The sequence below is a fragment of the Parasteatoda tepidariorum genome, chromosome 4, assembly GCF_043381705.1.
Source record: "Parasteatoda tepidariorum isolate YZ-2023 chromosome 4, CAS_Ptep_4.0, whole genome shotgun sequence".
Classification (NCBI taxonomy): Eukaryota; Metazoa; Arthropoda; class Arachnida; order Araneae; family Theridiidae; genus Parasteatoda; species Parasteatoda tepidariorum.
In genome coordinates, this window is record NC_092207.1 from 14717055 (window position 1) to 14737727 (window position 20673).

The 20673-nt window shown below is 29.9% G+C and overlaps 1 protein-coding gene across 1 annotated transcript; it reads left to right on the forward strand.

Moving 5' to 3' along the window:
* Window positions 1–4568: 4568 nt before the first annotated feature.
* Window positions 4569–19570, forward strand: LOC107441405 (uncharacterized). The gene is made up of 9 exons (XM_043040681.2): window positions 4569–4593; window positions 5980–6191; window positions 7657–7950; window positions 8889–8960; window positions 11309–11350; window positions 16189–16266; window positions 17051–17134; window positions 18020–18062; window positions 19345–19570. Exons 1-9 carry the CDS (start codon window positions 4569–4571, stop codon window positions 19449–19451), a joined length of 957 nt encoding a protein of 318 aa, XP_042896615.1. The 3' UTR covers window positions 19452–19570.
* Window positions 19571–20673: the final 1103 nt, after the last annotated feature.

Genomic DNA, 20673 nt, shown 5'->3' on the forward strand with positions numbered 1-20673 from the left:
AACATAGTTAGTGTGCAAAGTCTTTCAGGGAAAGCCCAAAATATTTGCTAAATATTTTTTTTTTTCTCTTTTAGCAGAAAATATTAACATTCATCACTGGCTGATGGTTAATGTTAAATAAAAATGTCTTCATCAGTCATTATTTCTCACTTACAACTATGTTTTGTTGTTGAATGGCAATATTTACTAGTGTAAATGAAAAATAACGCTAAATAATTTTTCTTTATATTGTGTTCACTATCAAGGTAAGCTGAATGTCAACATTTGCCTGTCGATAATTGGAAACAATTGCATTCATATGAAGAAAAATGTTCTTTTTCAATCAACAACAATGCATGCAGATGTCACCACTTTCCATTGTAATGTGAAAAATAAAGCTATTTATGAAAAGTTTTTTTTTATTCATTATTCGCTACTTTTTTTTGATTAATGTCGACATTTGTCGATGTAAGAGAGAAATAGGATATTTAACAAGCATTTCGACCAAACACCAAAACAAACTTCTTGAACAATGTCGACATTTGCCTGATTTGTCCAATGTTCAACTCCGTAGTCTTGTCATTTTTGAACTCTATCCAGAAGACAAGGGAACTCTTGGATCAAGTATTGGGAAATTATGTCTTGGTGGAGGACTTTTTACTGGAACTAACCTGCATTTGCATTACATTGAGAGGAAAATCACACAAAACCTCCCATGGTTAGCCCAACGTTAAGGAGACTCTAATCCATGATCAGTCTACTACTGAGGATATTTAACGTCAGCACTAAGGTCGGTGACAGCTGAGTGCAGAATTCGTATCTGCCAGCTATTGCTGGGATTTGAAACCGGATCACCTAGTTGGACCTCTATCCCCTGAGACAGTGTTCCCCAAACTTATGACTTTTGTGTACCCGTTCTAAATTTTTCGTAACTCTGTGTACCACTAATAAAGAAATGAATGTATTTTTTACTATAAAAAAATTGCACAAAAGTTAAAAAACACAACTGGCTGTTGACACCACTAACTATTAACTGTTAACTCTGCAAAAAATAGCCAATAGAAAAATACATAACCGTAAATTTTCATGGCTAGCTTTGATTTTAAATAATTTTTTTTGAAATTTTCGTTTGTTGCAAGATATTTCGCCTAAGAAGGCGTACCCTCGCTAAACTGTTCCCGTACCCTTGGGGGGTACGCGTACCACATTTTGGGAAACCCTGCCCTAAGCCATCACGGCTGTTGTCTTTCATAGTATGTAATACAACTTTTATACAACTAACTACAACTTTTATACAACTAACTACAACTTTTATACAACCAACTACAACTTTTACAATGCAACTTTTATTAATCGGAGAGCCTGTTTATGTCAATCTTGTTACTTATAATTACTACACAGCATATTATAATATTTTTTATTATGTTACTTTTTTATTTATTATTTTATTTATTATTTTATTGCATATTTTCAGAGATTGAAATGGGAAAAGTGCATTTTTTCCTTATTTCAATGCTTTTTTTCGTGTTGATAAAACTAAAAAGTGCTTTTAGTTTATTTAGTTAAGATCCGCAAAGAGTGTAGAACATGATAAGTTCTTAAACTCAAAATCAAGTTACTGGAAGATCCAGTCGAGAACTTTTCATTAACCTGATAAGATCCTTTTAATTTCTAATTCATTAAAGGACTAAATCATGCATCAAATATCAGTTAAGTTAAAATTCGATCTATATATCTATGAAGTTATTTGATCATGTTACTTCATTATTTATAATTTAATTGCATTTATATTTCTTTTTTTCCCCTTGAGATTTAGAATTTAAAAAAAAATTATTATTTTTTTTTTGTTGTTGATAAAAACTGAAATGTGTTTTGAGGTTCGTAAATTAAGGTCTGTAGAGTTAAGAAAGTTTTCTTTAAAATCAATCTCAATATTCAGCAAAATGAAATGTCGCTTGGAGATTTCCTTTATTAACCTTATGATCTTTATAGCAAGTTAAAGTTACGTTATTCAATTACTACAAACTTACAACATTATTTTTATTATGTTGTATTATTATTTATTCATTTATTACGTATTATTTTATTACATATTTATTTTATAGCACATTTTTTCCGGAGACTGGAATTAGGAAGACATTTTTTTTCATTATTATTATTTCAAGGGTATTTGAATATATGGGTCACGTTTCTTTATTTTTTTTACCCAGCTGTAAGCTTTTAGAGAAGAGATGTGAAGGGGAGAAAAAAAGAATGTCTTTTTACCTACACCCCACACGGATGCCAAACTTGACCTTGAAATCAATTTCCTGATTTAAACATTTTTCCGGTTTCAGCCTCAAACAGATGTTTTTTGTTGACAGAAGTTTCAAAATTGTCACTGTTAAATAAAGGACGCTGCGCAACAAACCTATGATTTGAGATTCAAGGTTTTCTCAATGTTGTTATTCTATATAATATTGACGGAAGTAGAAGTTATCTTTAAAATTAGTAGAATAATAATGCTGCTCGATAACATACTGAGACAAAAGAGTAATTATCAAGGCAAGCGAAAGTCGAAGTTAATTATAAGAATAAAGCTGTAAATTTCATTATTTAAGAAAAATAAGTTAAATATTAATTAAAGCAAGTTCGCATTTGCATTATATGGAGAGGAAAAACACGAAGACCTCCCACGGCTAGCCAGATGGCACAGGAACTCTAACCCGTGATCCGTCTACCACTGAGGATATTTTTGGTCAGCACTGTGGGAGAGCCGGTTTTGGAATTCGTATCGACCAGCCATCGCTGAGACACGAACCCGGTTACCTCATTGGAAGGCGAGCAATCTATCCCTGAGCCACCACGCCCCTGAAAGAAATATATGAAAAACGTATGCCTAAGAAATATTCCAATGAACTCGTAACTCATTTTGAAATATTTTAAACAATTTAGTAACAACAGGCACTTTGTTTCTTTGTTTTAAATTTTTGTAACAATATATCTTATTCAATTGTTGAAAAATATTTCAGTACTCATGTAATTTTAATTGAGATAATGATTAATAGTAACACTACATCTTTTTTGATTAACGATATTTTTTTTTGTTATTAATTTTGCCCAAAGTTATGTTAGGTTGATCTTAATCGACGATAATATATCTCAAAGTAACCTTAAAGTTCAAATATGGAAGCTAAATTTTTATTCTTTTTCTTGGCAATATTAGCTGAAATAGCTACCGACGTATCGAAAACTAAAAATTCTGACTGCTTGTGGAGATACTTATCTAAAAGTAAGAGATTTCCATACAGACAAACATTTTGTTATTCAGTTGTATCATTGATATTAAAAACTCTATTTAATTCACTTTTTAATTTATCGTTAAAAAAAACTCCGTTTAATTTGTTTATTAGCCTAGTTCTGCTAAACTAATTTATTTTTAGACAATTCTCTTCAAAGATGAGATATATTGAGTTAGATGATTTTAAAAATATAGTTAATTTAAAGTAATAATTAAGATTTTTCCGGCGCTTTTTAACGTAGAAAGTCACTCTGAACATCCTATTTCAAAATTTTGCAAACTCAATATAAAATCGTAGTAAAACTTAAATTTTAAATTATATGTATTCTATTTCTGAAAAATATTTTTTTTGGAAGACAAATAATTCAATTGTATCTGTAATGATAAAAGAAAGAGCTTCCGTGCCTGTGTGTGTGTCACTTTCACAGCTTGTGCTAACGTTTTGAAATTTGGTTCAAAAGTTAATTTTAGTCCCAGGTCCTAAAAATCGTTCGAAAATTTCACTTAATCTGCTCGCTTGAAAAATGAATTTCTTCTCATTGGATAGGCATTTTAGTGACAAAAAATTATTTTTCAAATATTTAAAAGATAATATTAGCGATGTTTGATATTTAATTAAAAGAGTCCCTTTGATGTCAGGCTAACCGTGGGAGGTTCTCGACGTCTTCCTGTCCATGTAACGCAAATGCGGGTTAGTTCCATAAGCAAGTCCTCCACTAAGGCAGAATTTTTCCCAATATTTGATCCAGGAATTCCCTTGTCTTCTGGATTGGGTTCAAATTTGCAAGGCTATGGAGTTGAGCATTATTAGTCGTGAACCCAAAAATTGGGTTGGCTGTTCAACGAGGGTTATAAATAAAATAATTTAGGTGGACGGCATGAAAAGTCTATGTTACCGAATTAGTATTTTTAAAGATATCGGAAATGAAGCGTTTATTTTGTTTATAGTACGTTTTTAAAACGTATTTCTAAAAATAAAAAAAAATAATTTAAAATCAACGATAATTGAAATTAAAAAAGTAAGTTATGCATTTATGACATAATGAGAAATGGTTCATATTCTATCAGGAGTAATTCTATTTTTAAAAGTAAGTTATGCATTTATGACATAATGAGAAATGGTTCATATTCTTTCAGGTGTAATTCTATTTTTAAAAATAAGTTATGCATTAATGACATAATGAGAAATGGGTCATATTCTTTCAGGTGTAATTCTATTTTTGATATCAGTGGTGTTTAATTCGACTTGGTAATAGCTACTACATGCATGGTATTTGGTGCTATTTAAATAAGTACAAAATATACCAATATGGGTGCCAAGGTAGCTACTATAGGTATTGTGGTAATATGTTTTTTAAACCCCCCGAAAGGGATTAGTTTCGGAGGAAATTGCTATAGTATGGTGAATATTAACTATCATGAGTTCGTCTAGGATAAGAACATCATATCAAGCGATACTGAATACAATTAATCATTATTCTGGGGTGAACTTCTAAAAACGTGTTTTGCTTAATCTAATAACGTAAAACTATCGGGAAGACCAGGTAATAATAATAATAATTAAAAATATCAACTATTTCAGCTTTATTAATTGGGTCGGTATATTGTCCTTCAGTTTTGTGCTTGATTTCGTATTGTTGCCGATTGATCAACACTACGAAATCAAGCGCAAAACTGAAATACTATTTACCGACCCAATTAATAAAACTGAAATAATTATTTTTAATTATTTATATTTATTGATTATTTACATTTTATTACTCCGTAAAAATTCAACTAGCATTGAGAAATATTAAACTTTTTTAAAATTATCACATGTTTAGTGAAAAGACCTTTTTGGTTACAATGAGAAATAAGGGTTGTTCAGTAAATAAAATAACTATTTGTTAAATAAATTTTTGATTGCCTTAAAGTTTTTTTCGAATTTCACTTCAAATTAAATATTTAAAAATGATTTCCAACACACTAACGTACTTTTCTAAAAAATGGTGTTACTTTTTTCCTTTTTTTTTGTAAAAATATTTTTAAATAAGTCGTAAGAGATTGTGTGAAACAGTGAAGTTAATTGTAACAGACTAATATACTTTTCACATAGCTATCATGTAGTTTTGATGAATATCTTGAAGACAACAAGCTTTTTCAATTTGTCGAGAAATGCATGCTTTCCAAAATTTCATCACGACTTACGAAAAGTTACATAAATTAGCTGATGTATTTTGTAAATGCTAGTCTAAAAGAAAAATAAACTTGGCTGAAAGCAAATTTTTAAATGCAAAACTCCATTTTGTGTGCATATATTGTGTGCCTATTTTGTTTGGCAACAGCATATTTCAGGTAAAAATTTTATCCTTTAGTGACCTGTACATTTATACTTATTTTAAAATCAATGCAAAATAATTTTTAATTCTAATTTAAAAAATCCTAATAAATTAAGTTTTCTTTTCCTTTTTGAAAGCATACCTCTGACAGACAGTTCTTCAAAGGACTTTAGTTTTTAGGAATAACGCTTTTTAGCCAACAATATGCTGTTTTTATTACTAATCAGAGTTCTTAACTGTTACATTTATTTTTGTAATTTTTGTTAACTTTGTTTTTAACTGTTAAGTTAATTTTGTTAAAGGTGCTCGAATTGTGTTTTTTTTTTTTAAATTTTCCTTCGTTACAGAAAAAGACCCTTAAAAATTTGTAGCGAATTTAGCTTTATTTTTATTATTATTTAGGGATGAAATTGGAAGTAGAAAACTTAAGACTTCACCTTGAAAACGAAGAGAAACTTCAAAACGAAACCAAGCTAAAACTTCAAAATGAATCCAAAGTAAAGCTGCAAAACGAAACTAAAGTAAAACTTCAAAATGAAACCAAAGTAAAACTTCAGAAGGAAGATAAGTCAAAACTTCAATATGAAGATAAAACAATATTTCAAGATAAACAGGTGAGTCTACAAGCCTAAGCTGACCAGCGTCCTTACAATACTAAAAAACTGGTAACTAAATTTCTAAACGAATATTCGAAAACTCACTGATCTACCTTACCACACTGTCAAGACTTCCGGATTAAATTACGATATAAAATACCAACACTTAGGGTTCATCAGCCGTAAAATCTATTTTACCGTAAAATCCATTTTCACAGTAAAATATTTTACCGTGAATTTTTTACAGTGATATGTATTTTATTAGAGTGATTCAGTGGCTTTAACAGAATTATAACTGTAAAATATATAGTATATTAAATATTTTTCGTTGCTTCAATGCGTTCGGTAAAAATGGATTTTATGGTAAAAATAGTGCCGATAATTTTTCCGTGATTTGATTCGTAATTTTTTACAGCGCAATTTATTACTTTGCGACCAGATATCTCTCGTAGAAATTTTCTAACAGACATATTTTTTTTTCCAAATATTAATACTGTTAGAGAATTTCTGTAAGGGATATCTCTTCGCAAAAATTTTAAGTTGGAAAGTGAAAACAGTGAGTTTTCGAATGTTCTTTTAGAAATTTTGCTATTAGTTTTTAGAATTTCCGAAGACACTGGTCAGAATACACAAACTCGAAAAAAGTAAGCTGATAGTATTTGATTTCTTTGTAATTTTCTTTTCATTTGACTGAATGTCAAATGAGTCTGATGAACGAATTTAACAAATGTTGGTTTAAAGCAAATCTGACTTAAGCATCTTTATAGGCATATTCTCTTGCGTTTTCCGAGGACTTTTTTCTTAATAGAAGGTAGCTATATCAAATTACAATTGATTTCTCAAATATTAGCATTGTCCACCTACTCACTAATTTTGGCAAAGCTGACTTTATGTTTTTGGATGCAATGTTTCATACGAGAAGGCGTAAAGTTTTAAAACAAACTAAATCCACTATTTTCAAATTCTCAACTAAGTTTTTTCAGTTTTATTCAAGTTCTGAGCGTATTCTTTAACTCTAATTAAGAATTTCAAACCAACTTTTTTCTTCCTGTTTTCTTATATTTCAAACTTATTAAATTCTTTTTTTAGTTGAGCTTTTAAATTTTTGCTAGCTCGAGTGAGACGAAGTTCAATTTAAAGGTTGTTGTTAAAAATATAAAAGCAAAAGCTAAGTTAAATTTGTAAGCTAAATTTTTTAAATTTCGTGACATATTTTTTATAGAGATATTAAACGTAAAACTTTCTTCTGCAAGGAATAAATTTTTAATTTTGAAAAAATAAATATATTTCAGAGCGAGAGATTTCATAAAAAGTGCATTTATCAAAACTGTTTCTCTGCTTCGAATTATATTTATTGCATGCCCAAATTTAAAGACATTTTTTAAAAAAAATATATGTGTGCAAATTAAAATATTTTAAGTCAGTAAAGAAAAGCTTTAGTAACTTTTTGCCTTTATTTAAATATGTCTACTTAATTCCACAGTCAGAATCAACCTACATCATACTTCAGTATATTTTGGATGAGTTGAAAAACACGAAAGAGTGGTTAAATGCACAACATATGTATGATTGGATTGAACCGATCCACAGCATATTTCTGTATATTTTGGATGAGATGAAAAGCACCAAAGAGTGGTTTAATGCTCAACAAATTTCTGATTGGTCCAGAAGCATCGAATTATGGTTAAAAGATTCCTGCTTTTATGATTCTTTAAACGGTTTTTGCATTTTGGGATTGCTATTGTTTGTTATTTGGTTTGCTGCATTTATTTTTTGGGTAAGTGAATTTTTTTGTAGAATTCTATTTAGTGTTGAGATATTACTAAAAATTTGTATTTTTGAAATTTTATTTTGATTTCTGACCCTGACAATATGGCATGCAGACGCAATCGCGGAAAATCACGTCTATCTTCCCATAAGAGATAAACTTATAGCAGAATATTAAGAATAAATTCGTTTCTATCTTGGACAAATTTTGATGATAAATTACCACAGTTTTAGCATATCACAATTGATTTGATGCTTCTACACATGAAATATAGATGTCAGAAGAATACTGTCATGCATTTTAAGCAGCACTTACAGTCGATCGGTCAAAAAGTTTAAGTCGTTTTTATTCTTACCGACTTAATTGTATTCAGAGCTTTTGTTAGTTTTTCTACTAATTTAGTTGAACCATTCTAGGAACATAAGGAATTCGTGATCACCTTACATTAATATTAAATTATATTGAGATATTTTCACTACGTTTATGAACTCTAGTGAACGATGTTATTGATGATAAGATGAAGTTTAGGCTTCACGTCTATATCTATCTATCTCTCTCTCTCTCTATATATATATGTATATATGAATGCGTGTGAATATCTAGAAAACAAACCGCCATATCTTTGCGTTATTTGTAAAAATATCTTGCAAGTATTTCATCAACATTACTTATTTTGAAATTTAATAAACTTTAAATAAAATAAGGTAGACTTTTAAAAAAAAATCTCTTTTTTGTTCTGTAGCTATTTTATTAAATGTAGTTAATTTTGACAGTTAAAAAATAGGTTGGTAAAATAATTGAACATAAACATGGCTGTCCTCCAAATTTTAAATGCTTAATCTCTTATTAAAATTAATTATGCTATTATTGTAATATTATTATTCTTTATCATCTTATTATTTTTATTGCAATTATAATATTTTTTTTATATGATTTATTTTCTGCAGAAATTCAAACGGGGAAATGCTAGTTATGATAGCTGGAATGAAAGTCAAGAGGAATTGTTGTCTTCGTCATCAGTAATTATTTTCTATTTTTAAATTTAATTATTTATTTGTTAAGGAAAATCTTATTTTTAAAACATTTCTCTTCGTGTTTTCATGGGAGCTTTTGTCAGTTGCAATTCACTCAATTTCCCACTTTTTTTAAAACTATATTGGAAGAAATACAAATAAAATTTCATTAAATCAGAATCAATAAATGTAATCTTGTTGCTGTTGTTTCTAATCTCCAAGAGGTCCATCCTAATTAGACCAATTCCATAAGTCCAAAAATGTCCAGAAAGTCTAAAAACAGATGAGGTTTAAATGTAATCTTAATCATGACTTACAAGATCACTTGATTAATTGTAATAAGTATTGCATTATGATTTCGAATAATCTTCAATGATCATGGTTGCTTGTAATCACGACTAAATTAAAAAAAAGAAAGAAAGAAAAACGTATAATTTTGAACTTTTAACAGATAATCTAGCAAATGTTTGAATGTTCAAAAACTCTGTCGAATACTTTTCAAATTATCTGTTAAACATTTCATACAATCTATTAAATGCTTCCAGCTATCTAAAAAAATTTTCCAACAGCCTCAGAGAAAAGTATGAAACTAATTTCTTGTTTATAGTTTTTTGACTGTAAAAGGAAAAAAAAAGTAACAAAATATATAAATAAATAAATTAATTAATTAATAAATAAGGCAAGTTGAATAAAAATTTGAATTTAGAGCAGGTTATACTGGAATAAAAAGATAAAAGTGCAAAAACTGAACTATTCTTAAACTAGATTATATTAAGACTATGGCATAGCATTAAAAATTGTTCAAACATGGTTTTCATTTCAAACTTTGAAAATTAAAGTACGTAATTTCAAAGAATATTCTTAAAAGTACTGAGATTAGCAATAACTTATTTTAGAAACACCTTTTTTCATTTTTCTCTTTCGTATTCCTGTCACACAGCATTGACTCTAATGCTATACTGAACTTTCCTGATTGCTACAAACAGAATTCACCGCCAATTTGTCCCCACAAAGCATTTAACTCATATCAAATTTTGAGGATTTTCTGAAGAGCTAGAGTGCTTAAATTTCAACTGAAGCTTTTCCCTCGGTGAAACGAATGTTTCAATCGTATTTTCAAAGCTGTAAATATATTATACTGTCATTATTATGATATAAATTGTTTCTTCAGAGAAAATTTCGACAGTTGTCTGATTAGCTTGAGTGCTCGAATTTCTACAATGCAAGTTTTAATTGCCTCCTTTTCGCTGCAAGCATGTATTCTCCAAATATACACCTAAGAGCCATTGCATTATGACTACCCTGCTAATAACATGTAGGACCACCTTTAGCCCTCAAAACTGCTAGCACCCGCCGTGGCATTGATTCCACAAGGTGATGATAGGTAGTATGAGGTATCTAGCACCAAGCGCTCACCAACTGGTCCTGCAATTCCCTCACATTGCGAGGGGATAGCGTGGCAGCACGAATTCGGTTTTCTAAGTAGGACCACAAATGCTCTATTGGATTAAAGTCAGGTGAATTTGGGGGCCAAGACATGACTTGAAAGTCACTGGAATGTTCCTCGAACCAATCCATGACGATTCGACCCTTATGACATGGCACATTATCCTGTTGGTAAACACCTTCCCCAGCAGGAAAAACTGTTGCCATGAATGGTTTAACCTGGTCTGCAACTATGTTCAAGTAGCTTACAGACGTCAGGGATTGTTCTATGAGAATTATGGGTCCTAATGAGCCCCATGAAAATATTGTTCCTGGGGGAGAAACCATGAAAACCTGGGCTAGCCCACTGTTATAGATGGAGGGTGGTCATAATGTAATGGGTCTTCGGTGTAATTTGCTGCATTCGAATAGAATATTCGAGCATGAGTGTTCATTGGAGCATTATGGCAAATAATAATGGGAATTTATCTTTTCCTGATCCTTACAGACACAGTTCACTGCCCGTTAACAGTCGAATAGAATTTATTGCCTACTGATCTATTTCCGGTAAAGTAAATCCGATAAAGAATTTAAGAAAATCAAAACTAATAAAGTAGAAAAAGTTTTTCAAATGGACTAAAAAGAAGAACATGTTATTCTTTTCGCCTCTGAAGTAAAAATTATAGAGTGCATCACTTTTGCATGATACTTTGTTTACCAATTTTACAAATTTATTCGCTATAGCGGGAGCTGAAGTAAAAGTGTTCTCTCTTTCTCGATCCATTTGAAAAACTTTTTACACCAATGCAACAGCCAAAAGGTAAGTTGATCCGTACTTTTTTACAAGACGAAACTCTTTATAAATTCTTATATGATGTTAAGTAAAAATTGATTTCACTCAAATGAAAAAATAATTTATCTTCTTTTAGATCGATTATCCAATATCTCAAGTTTTTAACAAACTTAAAGAGGTAAGTTTTTATTTTTATTTTAATAATATCTAAAATATTCTTTTATATAATACTATTTCGTATTGTTTTTTATAAAGTCACACGAAAATATTATTTTCTGTTGGAATATTTTATTTATGAAATGCATATTTATTAAATTATTTTGAATGAAATCGGATAAATATCATGAAATAAAAGCTGGTACTTCAATTATTTAGAATTGCTCGTATTTTATTTTGAATCATTCAAACTATTTAGTACAAATTTATTTTAGGCAAGTTTGGGTTTGATATTTTGATTCGTTATATGAAAACTTTTATTCCAGAAATAACTATTAATTTATACTGAACTAGTATTTTTTATGCTATAAAAATTTGTACAAAGTTGAAGCACATGTTCCAAATATGAGTGGTTGGAGGTGAGTCATCAAAGCTACTTGGAAATTTAAAAATTAAACCAATTTTTTTAAACTTAAATATTTTTCTTGTTAGTAGAATGCTTATTTCGTATTAAATCAGTAAAACATGGATTTATATTATAAACCTTATTAATAAATAAATGGTGTAAATGATAAAGTTCATCGGCCGATATCTTACCAACCTATCATATAGTTCTTGATTTATGGCAACTGGTTTATTAATTTTATTATTTTTTTAGTTTATCATTACTATTATCGTTTAGTTTATGATTAATTTCTCAATTCTAATAATATTTAAAATTCTATTATTTATTTAATTATTCTTTTATTATTTACTTTTCTAATACTTTCATGATTTTATCAATCAGATTATTATAATTTGCTTTATCAAACTTATTATTATTTAGCTTAGTAATCATAATAATATTTATTTCATCAATTCATCATTATTTAGTTTATTAATCTTATCATTTTTTAATTATTGTTCTTAGTATTTAGTTTATCAATGCCTATTATCATTTCTTTATTTCTACTTTTATTTAGTTTATTAGTTCTCTAATTATTCAGTTTTTTAATCCAATTTTTATTTCGATTCTCATTATTATTTCATTTATCAATCCCTTTTATTATTAAGTTTATTAATCTTACATTTAAGCAGTTTATTATTCTTATTTTTACAGATAATACTCCTATATTAGTCCCTTAGTTTTTTTTTAAGAAAATGGTCCTTTCCATTTGTTTACTTAATTTTCTTTTCGTTTCGAAAACTCTTCCAATTTTGTTGTATTTTACGCAATAATGAATCTTTAAAAAATAATGCTATTTTTAAAATTGATTAATGAAACGGGTACTTCTAATAATATTTATCAATATTAGGTTGAAGTTTGTGTGCCCATAAATTATTATTTTGTTAATCCCATATTAATGATTTTATTTAGTTTATTAGTCCCTCGGTTTTATTTAATAAGTGGCTTTATCCATTTCTTTATTAAATATTTTTCTTCTTCTTGAAAATTCCAATTCTGTTGTATTTTACGCAACAATCAATCTTTAACAATCAATGTTATTTTTAAAATTGATTCAAGAGACGTTTACTTTTAATAACTTTTATTAATATTAAGCCGAAGTTAAAGAAGTTTAAGTACTCCTGAATTAGCATTGTACAGTGAAGAACTCACAAATGAATAATTCTTTTCAGGAATATTCTTAAAAATAAAGATTTCTTCCAAAATTTTGATAATTACTTTTGAAACGAAAAGGGTCTATTCATATATTACCTAAGCATGTTTTAAAGAATTGTTATTCTCTGTTTTCCCCTTGTCAGCAAAAACCCAACAAATGATCTCACTAATGTGTCTAACAAATGAAATTCCGTAAGATTTTTGAAATATAATTTTCGGAAATGAATATAACGGAAAGTAATGTGTACTATTCAGTGCTTAAAAAATAAGCATTATACTTGACTTGATATTTATTACGTTATGAGGGAATTGTGCACGATATTGCTCTCTTACAAGGGAACACTGTGCTTAAACGGTGCTGTTGTTGTTGTTTCTAATGGCACTTGCCACACGGGCTAGCCTGCTTGGTGAAACCGAGCAAATTTAAGGCAGAGTGTGCGTTTCTTGTTTGTCAGTGGCGCCATCTATGGCCAAGAATTCGACTTCTGCTACACCATACGTCGCACCCGTTCATAGGGCGGACCCATTCATACATCCATTCATTCATCCACAGATCGTAGTTTTGACCTGAATCAGAGAGCGATCGATCTCCATTCCAGTACCCCCAGAGGTATTGATTTGTTATGGGAACATGGTGGACTTTTGCGACTCGACAGATTTAACGCGCATCAGTCACGGGGTTCGAACCCACGAGCTCTCGGACATGGGCTCAGCGCCCTTCCGACGAGGCTATCCCGGCCCTTTAAACAGTGTAAAACGGAAATTCTTTTTTGAATGCTCCATTGCTTAGAAACCATGGGGAAAATACGGTATTGAAGGGGGAAATAAAATAATTTTGTCAACATCTAAATAGTTGCCTAACAACGAAAAGAGAAATTTGATAAAAATTTCCCTTGAATACTGTAGAGTGTTCTGTCAAGTTTTACAACTCACAAAATGGGATAGTTCTTTAAAAGGTTATTCTTCAAACTAAAGATTGCTTCTAAAACTTTTGATAATTCTCTTTAAACCTAAAAGATCTATTATCTCAGCCAGTTTGAAAGAATTGTTGATCTCCATCCTCTCCTTGGCATCAAAAACGCGCCAACGATCTCACAAAGTAACGTAAGATTTTTGAAAAAATAATTTTCCGTAATGAATATAAAGGAAAGTATTGTATTACTCAAAGTTTGAAAAATAAGTATTTTGACTCGATATTTTTTCTGTCATGAGGAAATTATTCAATATATAATTTCTCTCAAATCTATAAGTCTCCCTGACACGGAAACACTCAACTGTGTAAAAAAGAAATTTTTTTAGAATACTCCGTTGATTTGATACCGTGGGAGAAAATACATTATTGAAGAGGGAAATTAAACAATTGTATCAATCTCCAATTATTTGCCTAATTGGATCAATATCCAATTAGTTTCCAATTACAACCGAGAGAGGAATTTGAAAAAGTTTTAGCTGATCACTGCATACACTGGGAAAAATTCCGGATTAAATTCGGGTATAAAGTACCAGCTTTTTGAGTGCATCATCTGCAAAATCTATTTTACCATAAAATCTATTTTACCATAAAATCCATTTTACCGTAAAATCCATTTTTACTCTAAAATATTGTACCATAGTTGTTACTGTGATATATATTTAGTTAGAGAAATTCCTTAATTTTGCGGTAATTATTACTGAAAAAATCACGGTGTAACAGATTGTTTGCTCTATTACATGGATTTTACGGCAAAATGTGCAGGTACTCTGAGTTCCTGTACTTTTTACAGAGATTCGATCCAAAATTTTTACAGTGTATTTCTCAGAATAGAAGGATATCATTCTTAGTGTTATGAAAAAGATGCCAAGATATTTTTCAAGTATATTTTTAGTAGTAATATAAATATCAATTGCTCTAAACTGATTTTTTTTTATCGTCTTAAATTGATTCATTGCAAATAGTGTGGTGCGGTATAGAATGAAAGAGGAATGAAGTAATTTTAATCTAAATTTTTTTTTAATTCTCGTATCTGTCAAGTATATTGAGAGCAAAAAAAAATTCTTGAGGGTAAAATTATGAAAATAATATGCTATAGATAACATAATTAAAAATTTTGAAGATTTATAAAGCTTACGTTCCATGAGTAAGTCCTTAAATCTTCTTCCTCTCATGGGGAAAAATTCGTCAAAGCACATCCAGACTTGTCATTCTCAAACAGGATTTTAATAACATCCCTAAAATTTTTTTGTCGTAGAATGAATTTATTCCTAGTAAATGTTTCACTAAAATTTAAATTATTTTCATGCTATTGAATACAGATATTCATTTCAATAAACAGGAGCATAAATCCATAACCTATGTTGTAAAATTGTGCAAACAATGTATAGTTAACTTAAAGGTAAATTAAGGTAGTTAGGAAAAAAAGCTCTGGTTAAATTACCGACTGTATGGTAATGACATTATTTGTAAAAAAACAAAACAAAAAAAACAAAAATTTTGGTCAATTATAATTGACCAAAATTTGGTCAATTTAAAATCAAAATATACGGTGCTTAAACCATTCATTTGGTAACTATTCTGTTCATATGGAAAGGTTTACCGGAAGTTTTGGTTTTCAAAATTACAGTTTTTATTACCATACACTTTGGAAAAAATACAAAACTGAAAATGAAATTTAACTGAATAAAGGGTTTTTATGACATACTCTGAAGTATTATGATAAAAATACCAAGTTTTACCACCATTGACAGATTTTATCACGTATTATTAAACCATATTTATTTTACTAAAATTATTATCAAAGGGCTTGGTAAAAATTACCGAGCTTTTTGTAGTTGCCATAGATTTATAAAAACGGTAAATTTAACCATAATCTAATAGTTTTGACCGAACTATTTTTTTCTGTAAACTTATTTTTTCAACCCTTTTAGAAACATTAGTTTAACCTGTAAATAGTGATAAAAATGTGTAGAATAAAGTATTTTTGTTAATAATTTAATCAATAATTGTTAATAATTTAATTCTTAAGAATATTACCTTTGTATGATAGTAATTTGCTTGTTATAAAATAGAGGAAATTTACAAAAGTAATATATTTTTCTAAGTTCATTCCTACATTTTAAATTTGATTCTTCAAGAATTGATAGCTATCAAAGATATTTTTTTTTTTGGGATAGCACTGCTTAAGACATTTTAATCTTTACACAGATCCATTAACTTATGACCAGTAGATGAAAATATATGTTGTATTTAATGTAAAATAATAGTTTTATGACATTATTTTCAGATTTTAAGTACAGCAGATACAGCTTCAAACGATGATGATAGCATTACAAATCACTTGAATGATGATTTCCTTACTTTAGTAAGAGTTTCACGTTTTTATTTTTAGTTTGTTAGTTTTACTTTTAAGTGGAATTCTATGTCATAAAGATTTGAAATTTTCGTTACCTTTAAAATAATTTTTGTTTGTTTGGAAAAAATTGAGTTTTTTTGCTACATTGATGTAATGATCTCACACTAAATGTATGGAGGGTATAACCTTAAATATGTTAATTAATAAGAGCAGTTTATAAAAAATCATGTTTTTAATTTTGTTTCTCGAAAATATTTCGGTTTATTTTGTCAAATTTGGGTTTTTATTATTTAAAACTACGCATTTTAGAATTAGAAAAAAATTCGTGATCTCATAAAGTCAAACTTTTCCGATGATTATTAAATTAAACAGTAAAATTATAAAATTAATAAATTCCCTTGTTATTATTATCTTTGAATTAGAAAGATGGGGGCCAGCTTTTTTTATGTGTGTAATAAGTGCATTTGGAGTTTAGTGTTTTGACAATTTTTAGAGGTTTTGGTTACTTCTGGAGAATTAAGAAAAAAATCTAAACTTTTTCAAAAGTAGGAACAAGTGGGACAATAAATTTCTTATAAACTGTTATTAACCAATTTAAGGAGCAGAAATCTCCAACATTGATTCAATATGGTGTACCAAATACAATGTAGATATAACAGCCATAGGCATAATATATATAATCAAATAAAAAATTAATATAAAACTTAAGAAATACATTTAAATGTTGAAAATAATTTGTTGCTATTTTTTAGAGGTTTTGATGCTTTCATTCAAAAACTATCATCATTTGCAGGTAGCCAAACGCATAGCTGGAGATGAATCAATGGAGAAAGGCCTATTTAGTGGAGGGCTTTTAACTGCAGAAAACTTAATGCAGGTAACTAAGATTACTGTGGCACATAACAACTGAACTAAAACTGATAAAACGGCAAAACACAGTGCAAAATATTTTTGTGTATCTGAACATCAATAATGGGGACAACTATTTTACACCAAATTATGTATTGAAACATCACTGATAACACTAGGTTCTTGATGTCACAATTCATAAAGAAACAAGGATAGTTCCTGGTGTACTGACACACTAATATAGTTGTTTTTACATTACTTAATGTGTAGTAGCAGCTATTAGATAGATTTTCCCCCCCGATGCCCACTAGAGGAATGACCTTTCGTCAATACAGGCACCTGAAGGGCAGATTTGTTGGCCACTCTTTTAGGGGCACCATATTAGGTAAGCCAACGTTGCTCCCACAGTAAAGACAGATAATACAGAGAATGAAAGAACATCCATGCTTTGCCCGGGATTCGAAGCCAGAACCTTTCTGATACAAAGCCTGTTCCTGACCCCTACACAATCTTGTCGACTTTTCTGTTATACAATAATATTAAAATTTATTATAACATAAATATATGATACACATAAGAGTCAGTAATATTCAAATTTAAAGAATTTCTGCTAGATATCAACACACTACACACAATACATTATCTTTTTACATGGAGTCGTCGTATACGCAGCTTGCTCACATTGAGTAAAATCGTTAACATTTGGTCCTAATTTAGACTTTTTTGGACTACTTTACATTCAAGTACTACTTTAGATTAAGTGCAAATATGTTGGCTACATTGTTAGTTTTCTATCAAGAGAATTATTTTAAGGTCATACACGTATTGATTAAAAATTACTATAAGCATAGTATTAAATGGTTTGAAAAAATTTTAATATTTAAAAAAATATATGTTTTGTATTTATTTACAGTGGAGGCAAATGTATGAGGAAAGTTTGACAGAAAATCTCCAAGGTATTTGAATGTATTTTTTATATTTTAATTATTTGTTATATTTGAATGAATTGCACTATTTTAAATATTTCAGTTAGATTACATAAATTGTTCCATTTCCTAAAAATTAAAATTAAGTATTTCGTCAATTTAGTAAAAAGAAAAATTAGGATATGAGCTTAATAATTTGAGATTTATACAGCTATTTCCTTACTTTCCTAAAACAAATTAAAATATTAGGGGGACTGGAAAGTAATATCTTTTCTGTGCGTTTGATATTTGTTATCAAGATTTGATTTTTAATCAATAATATATTCACCCTAGTTAGCAACAACCTTTCAATGCGGATCGAAAATGAATCTAAATGAATCGAAAAAAAATAATTGGTTTTTAAGACTAATGAATATTTAAGGCACCGAAATGACGTTACTTTCCGGTCCCCTTAATAGTAATAGAATGTCACTCTTTTTCTTCTTCTTAGGCACTAAGGCCGGTTACTGCCAAAGCTGTCTCAGTCAGTTTACCCCACCTAAATCTATTCGATGATATTGATAGAATTGAACCCTAATATGGTTAAATTAGTGCAGTAACATTTACTAGTGCACAAAAAAAACGAGAACTCTTTTATAATTTTTGATATAATAATTGGATATTCACGTACTTGTACTCATATTTGATGATTTTAATTCTAATTTTAATATTCCATATTAAGCCAGACAAACTAAAAGCAAATCTCAACTATTTAAATCATCTGTGCTGTTGTTTCTAATGCGACTTGCCACACTAGCGAGCCTGCTTGGTGAAACCGAACAATTTAAGACAGACAGTACGTTTTTTGTTTTTCACTGGCGCCATCATATCACTGGCCAAGAATCCGACTTCAGTCACACCATACGTCACACCCGTTTATAGGGCGGACTCATTCATACATCCATTCATTCATCCACAGATCGTAATTTTGACCTGAATCAGAGAACGATCGATCTCCAATCCAGTACCCTCAGAGGTATTGATTTGTTATGGGAACATGAAGGACTTTGCAACTCGACAGAATTTAACGTGCATCAGTCAACGGCTAGCGGGGTTCGAACCCATGAACTCTCGGACATGGGCCCAGCGTCCTACCGACCAGGCTATCCCGGCAAAATCATCGGTAGAACAGCAAATTAAAAGTAATTGTGTTAAGCAATTGTAAATAATTAAAAGTGTCTGGACTGAGAATTATCTATCAAAGTTTGATTTGGAGTAACACATGAAGAAATTGAAATATTTTTTATAATTTGAATGATATTCTCTTTTTTAGTATATAATTGTGCCAGACGTCAAGTGACTATCAATATTCATGTCCTTGTCAACGGAAGAAAAGTGTACAGAGAAGAAAATGGTGTCATAAATGAAAACGAAGATTGAAAATTCTGGAATTAATCAAATTTGAACATTTACTGAGCATTTTCCAATCATAAATAATTATATGAACATTTATATGTATACGACAAGAAAAACTTTAGAATTTTTTAAATACCGAATTAATTATAACACGATCAGTCATTTTAATTTCAATTGCTATCAATAAAAATTTATTTTTTCACTAAATATTTTTTAAAGCTGATTGTTTTTTTTTATTTTTCTAAAGTCTAGCTTACACTGTTTTCTGAAAATGTTGAATTTAATATGCATTTATAGAATTCTTGAAAATATTCGGTTGATGTTAAAATAATTTCCCAAATTGAATGTAAGTTGAAAAAAGTGCATCATTTTATGTGAATAATGTTAAATTAATAACAATATTTAAATCTTGAAACGTGAGAAAGATGCTACTCTTACAGAAAAATATATTTGATTTGGTTTAACAGGTTAAATGCAAAATTTATTGCATAAAATTTTTTGTGAACATAAGAATTATTGTAGTTGCTGTTGTAGTTCATTGATGTCGCACTAGAGTTGCACAATCGGCTATAGGTGACTGTCTGGGAGGCATTCCTTTTTATGATCCGAAGACCTGCTATCACAATTTTGATTCTCTGCAGAGAGGATGGCACCCCCGCTTCGGTAGCCCGACGACCTGCATGCGAAGTCGAGCACTTTACGGTAGAACACTTTAACGATGACCAATACCGCACACCCTCGGTCTCTACTCAGTCTGATCCAAGTGGTCTCCCACCCGCACATTGACCGCAGACAGTGATGCTTGACTTCGGTGATCTGCTGTGAACCGTGTCTTAACGATCAGCCCACTGCGGGACTGTAAGATTTTGATTAGTTTAGTCAAGTCTCTCGTCCTGTAGGGTCCCGCGTTTTCCGTTTTCTCGTTCCAGGATCTCTTTGTCTTTCTGTCATCGATAGGAGATTGGGAAAAGAACAAAACAACCAAGCTCAAAAGATAGTTACACTTGAATTAGTCATCTTTTGATTAGTACTCGAACTTATTATCATTAACTCTCATGTTACACGAAAAAAAAAATCATAAGATCAGCAAAATCCTTAACACAAAAAATTACACCGAAGAGCCACCCTGACCACCCTGCTAATAACATGTAGGACCAACTTTTAGCCCTCAAAACTTCTAGCACTCGCCGTGGCATTGATTCCGCAAGGAGCTGATAGGTAGTCTGAGGTATCTGATACCAAGCGC

Excerpts from the sequence above, each read along its gene's own strand:
- LOC107441405 (XM_043040681.2), top strand. The coding sequence starts at position 4,569 with ATGGGTGCCAAGGTAGCTACTATAG. Across the intron at positions 6,192-7,656 it reads CAATATTTCAAGATAAACAG|TCAGAATCAACCTACATCAT; the intron begins GTGAGTCTACAA and ends TTAATTCCACAG. Across the intron at positions 11,351-16,188 it reads TTTTTAACAAACTTAAAGAG|ATTTTAAGTACAGCAGATAC; the intron begins GTAAGTTTTTAT and ends CATTATTTTCAG.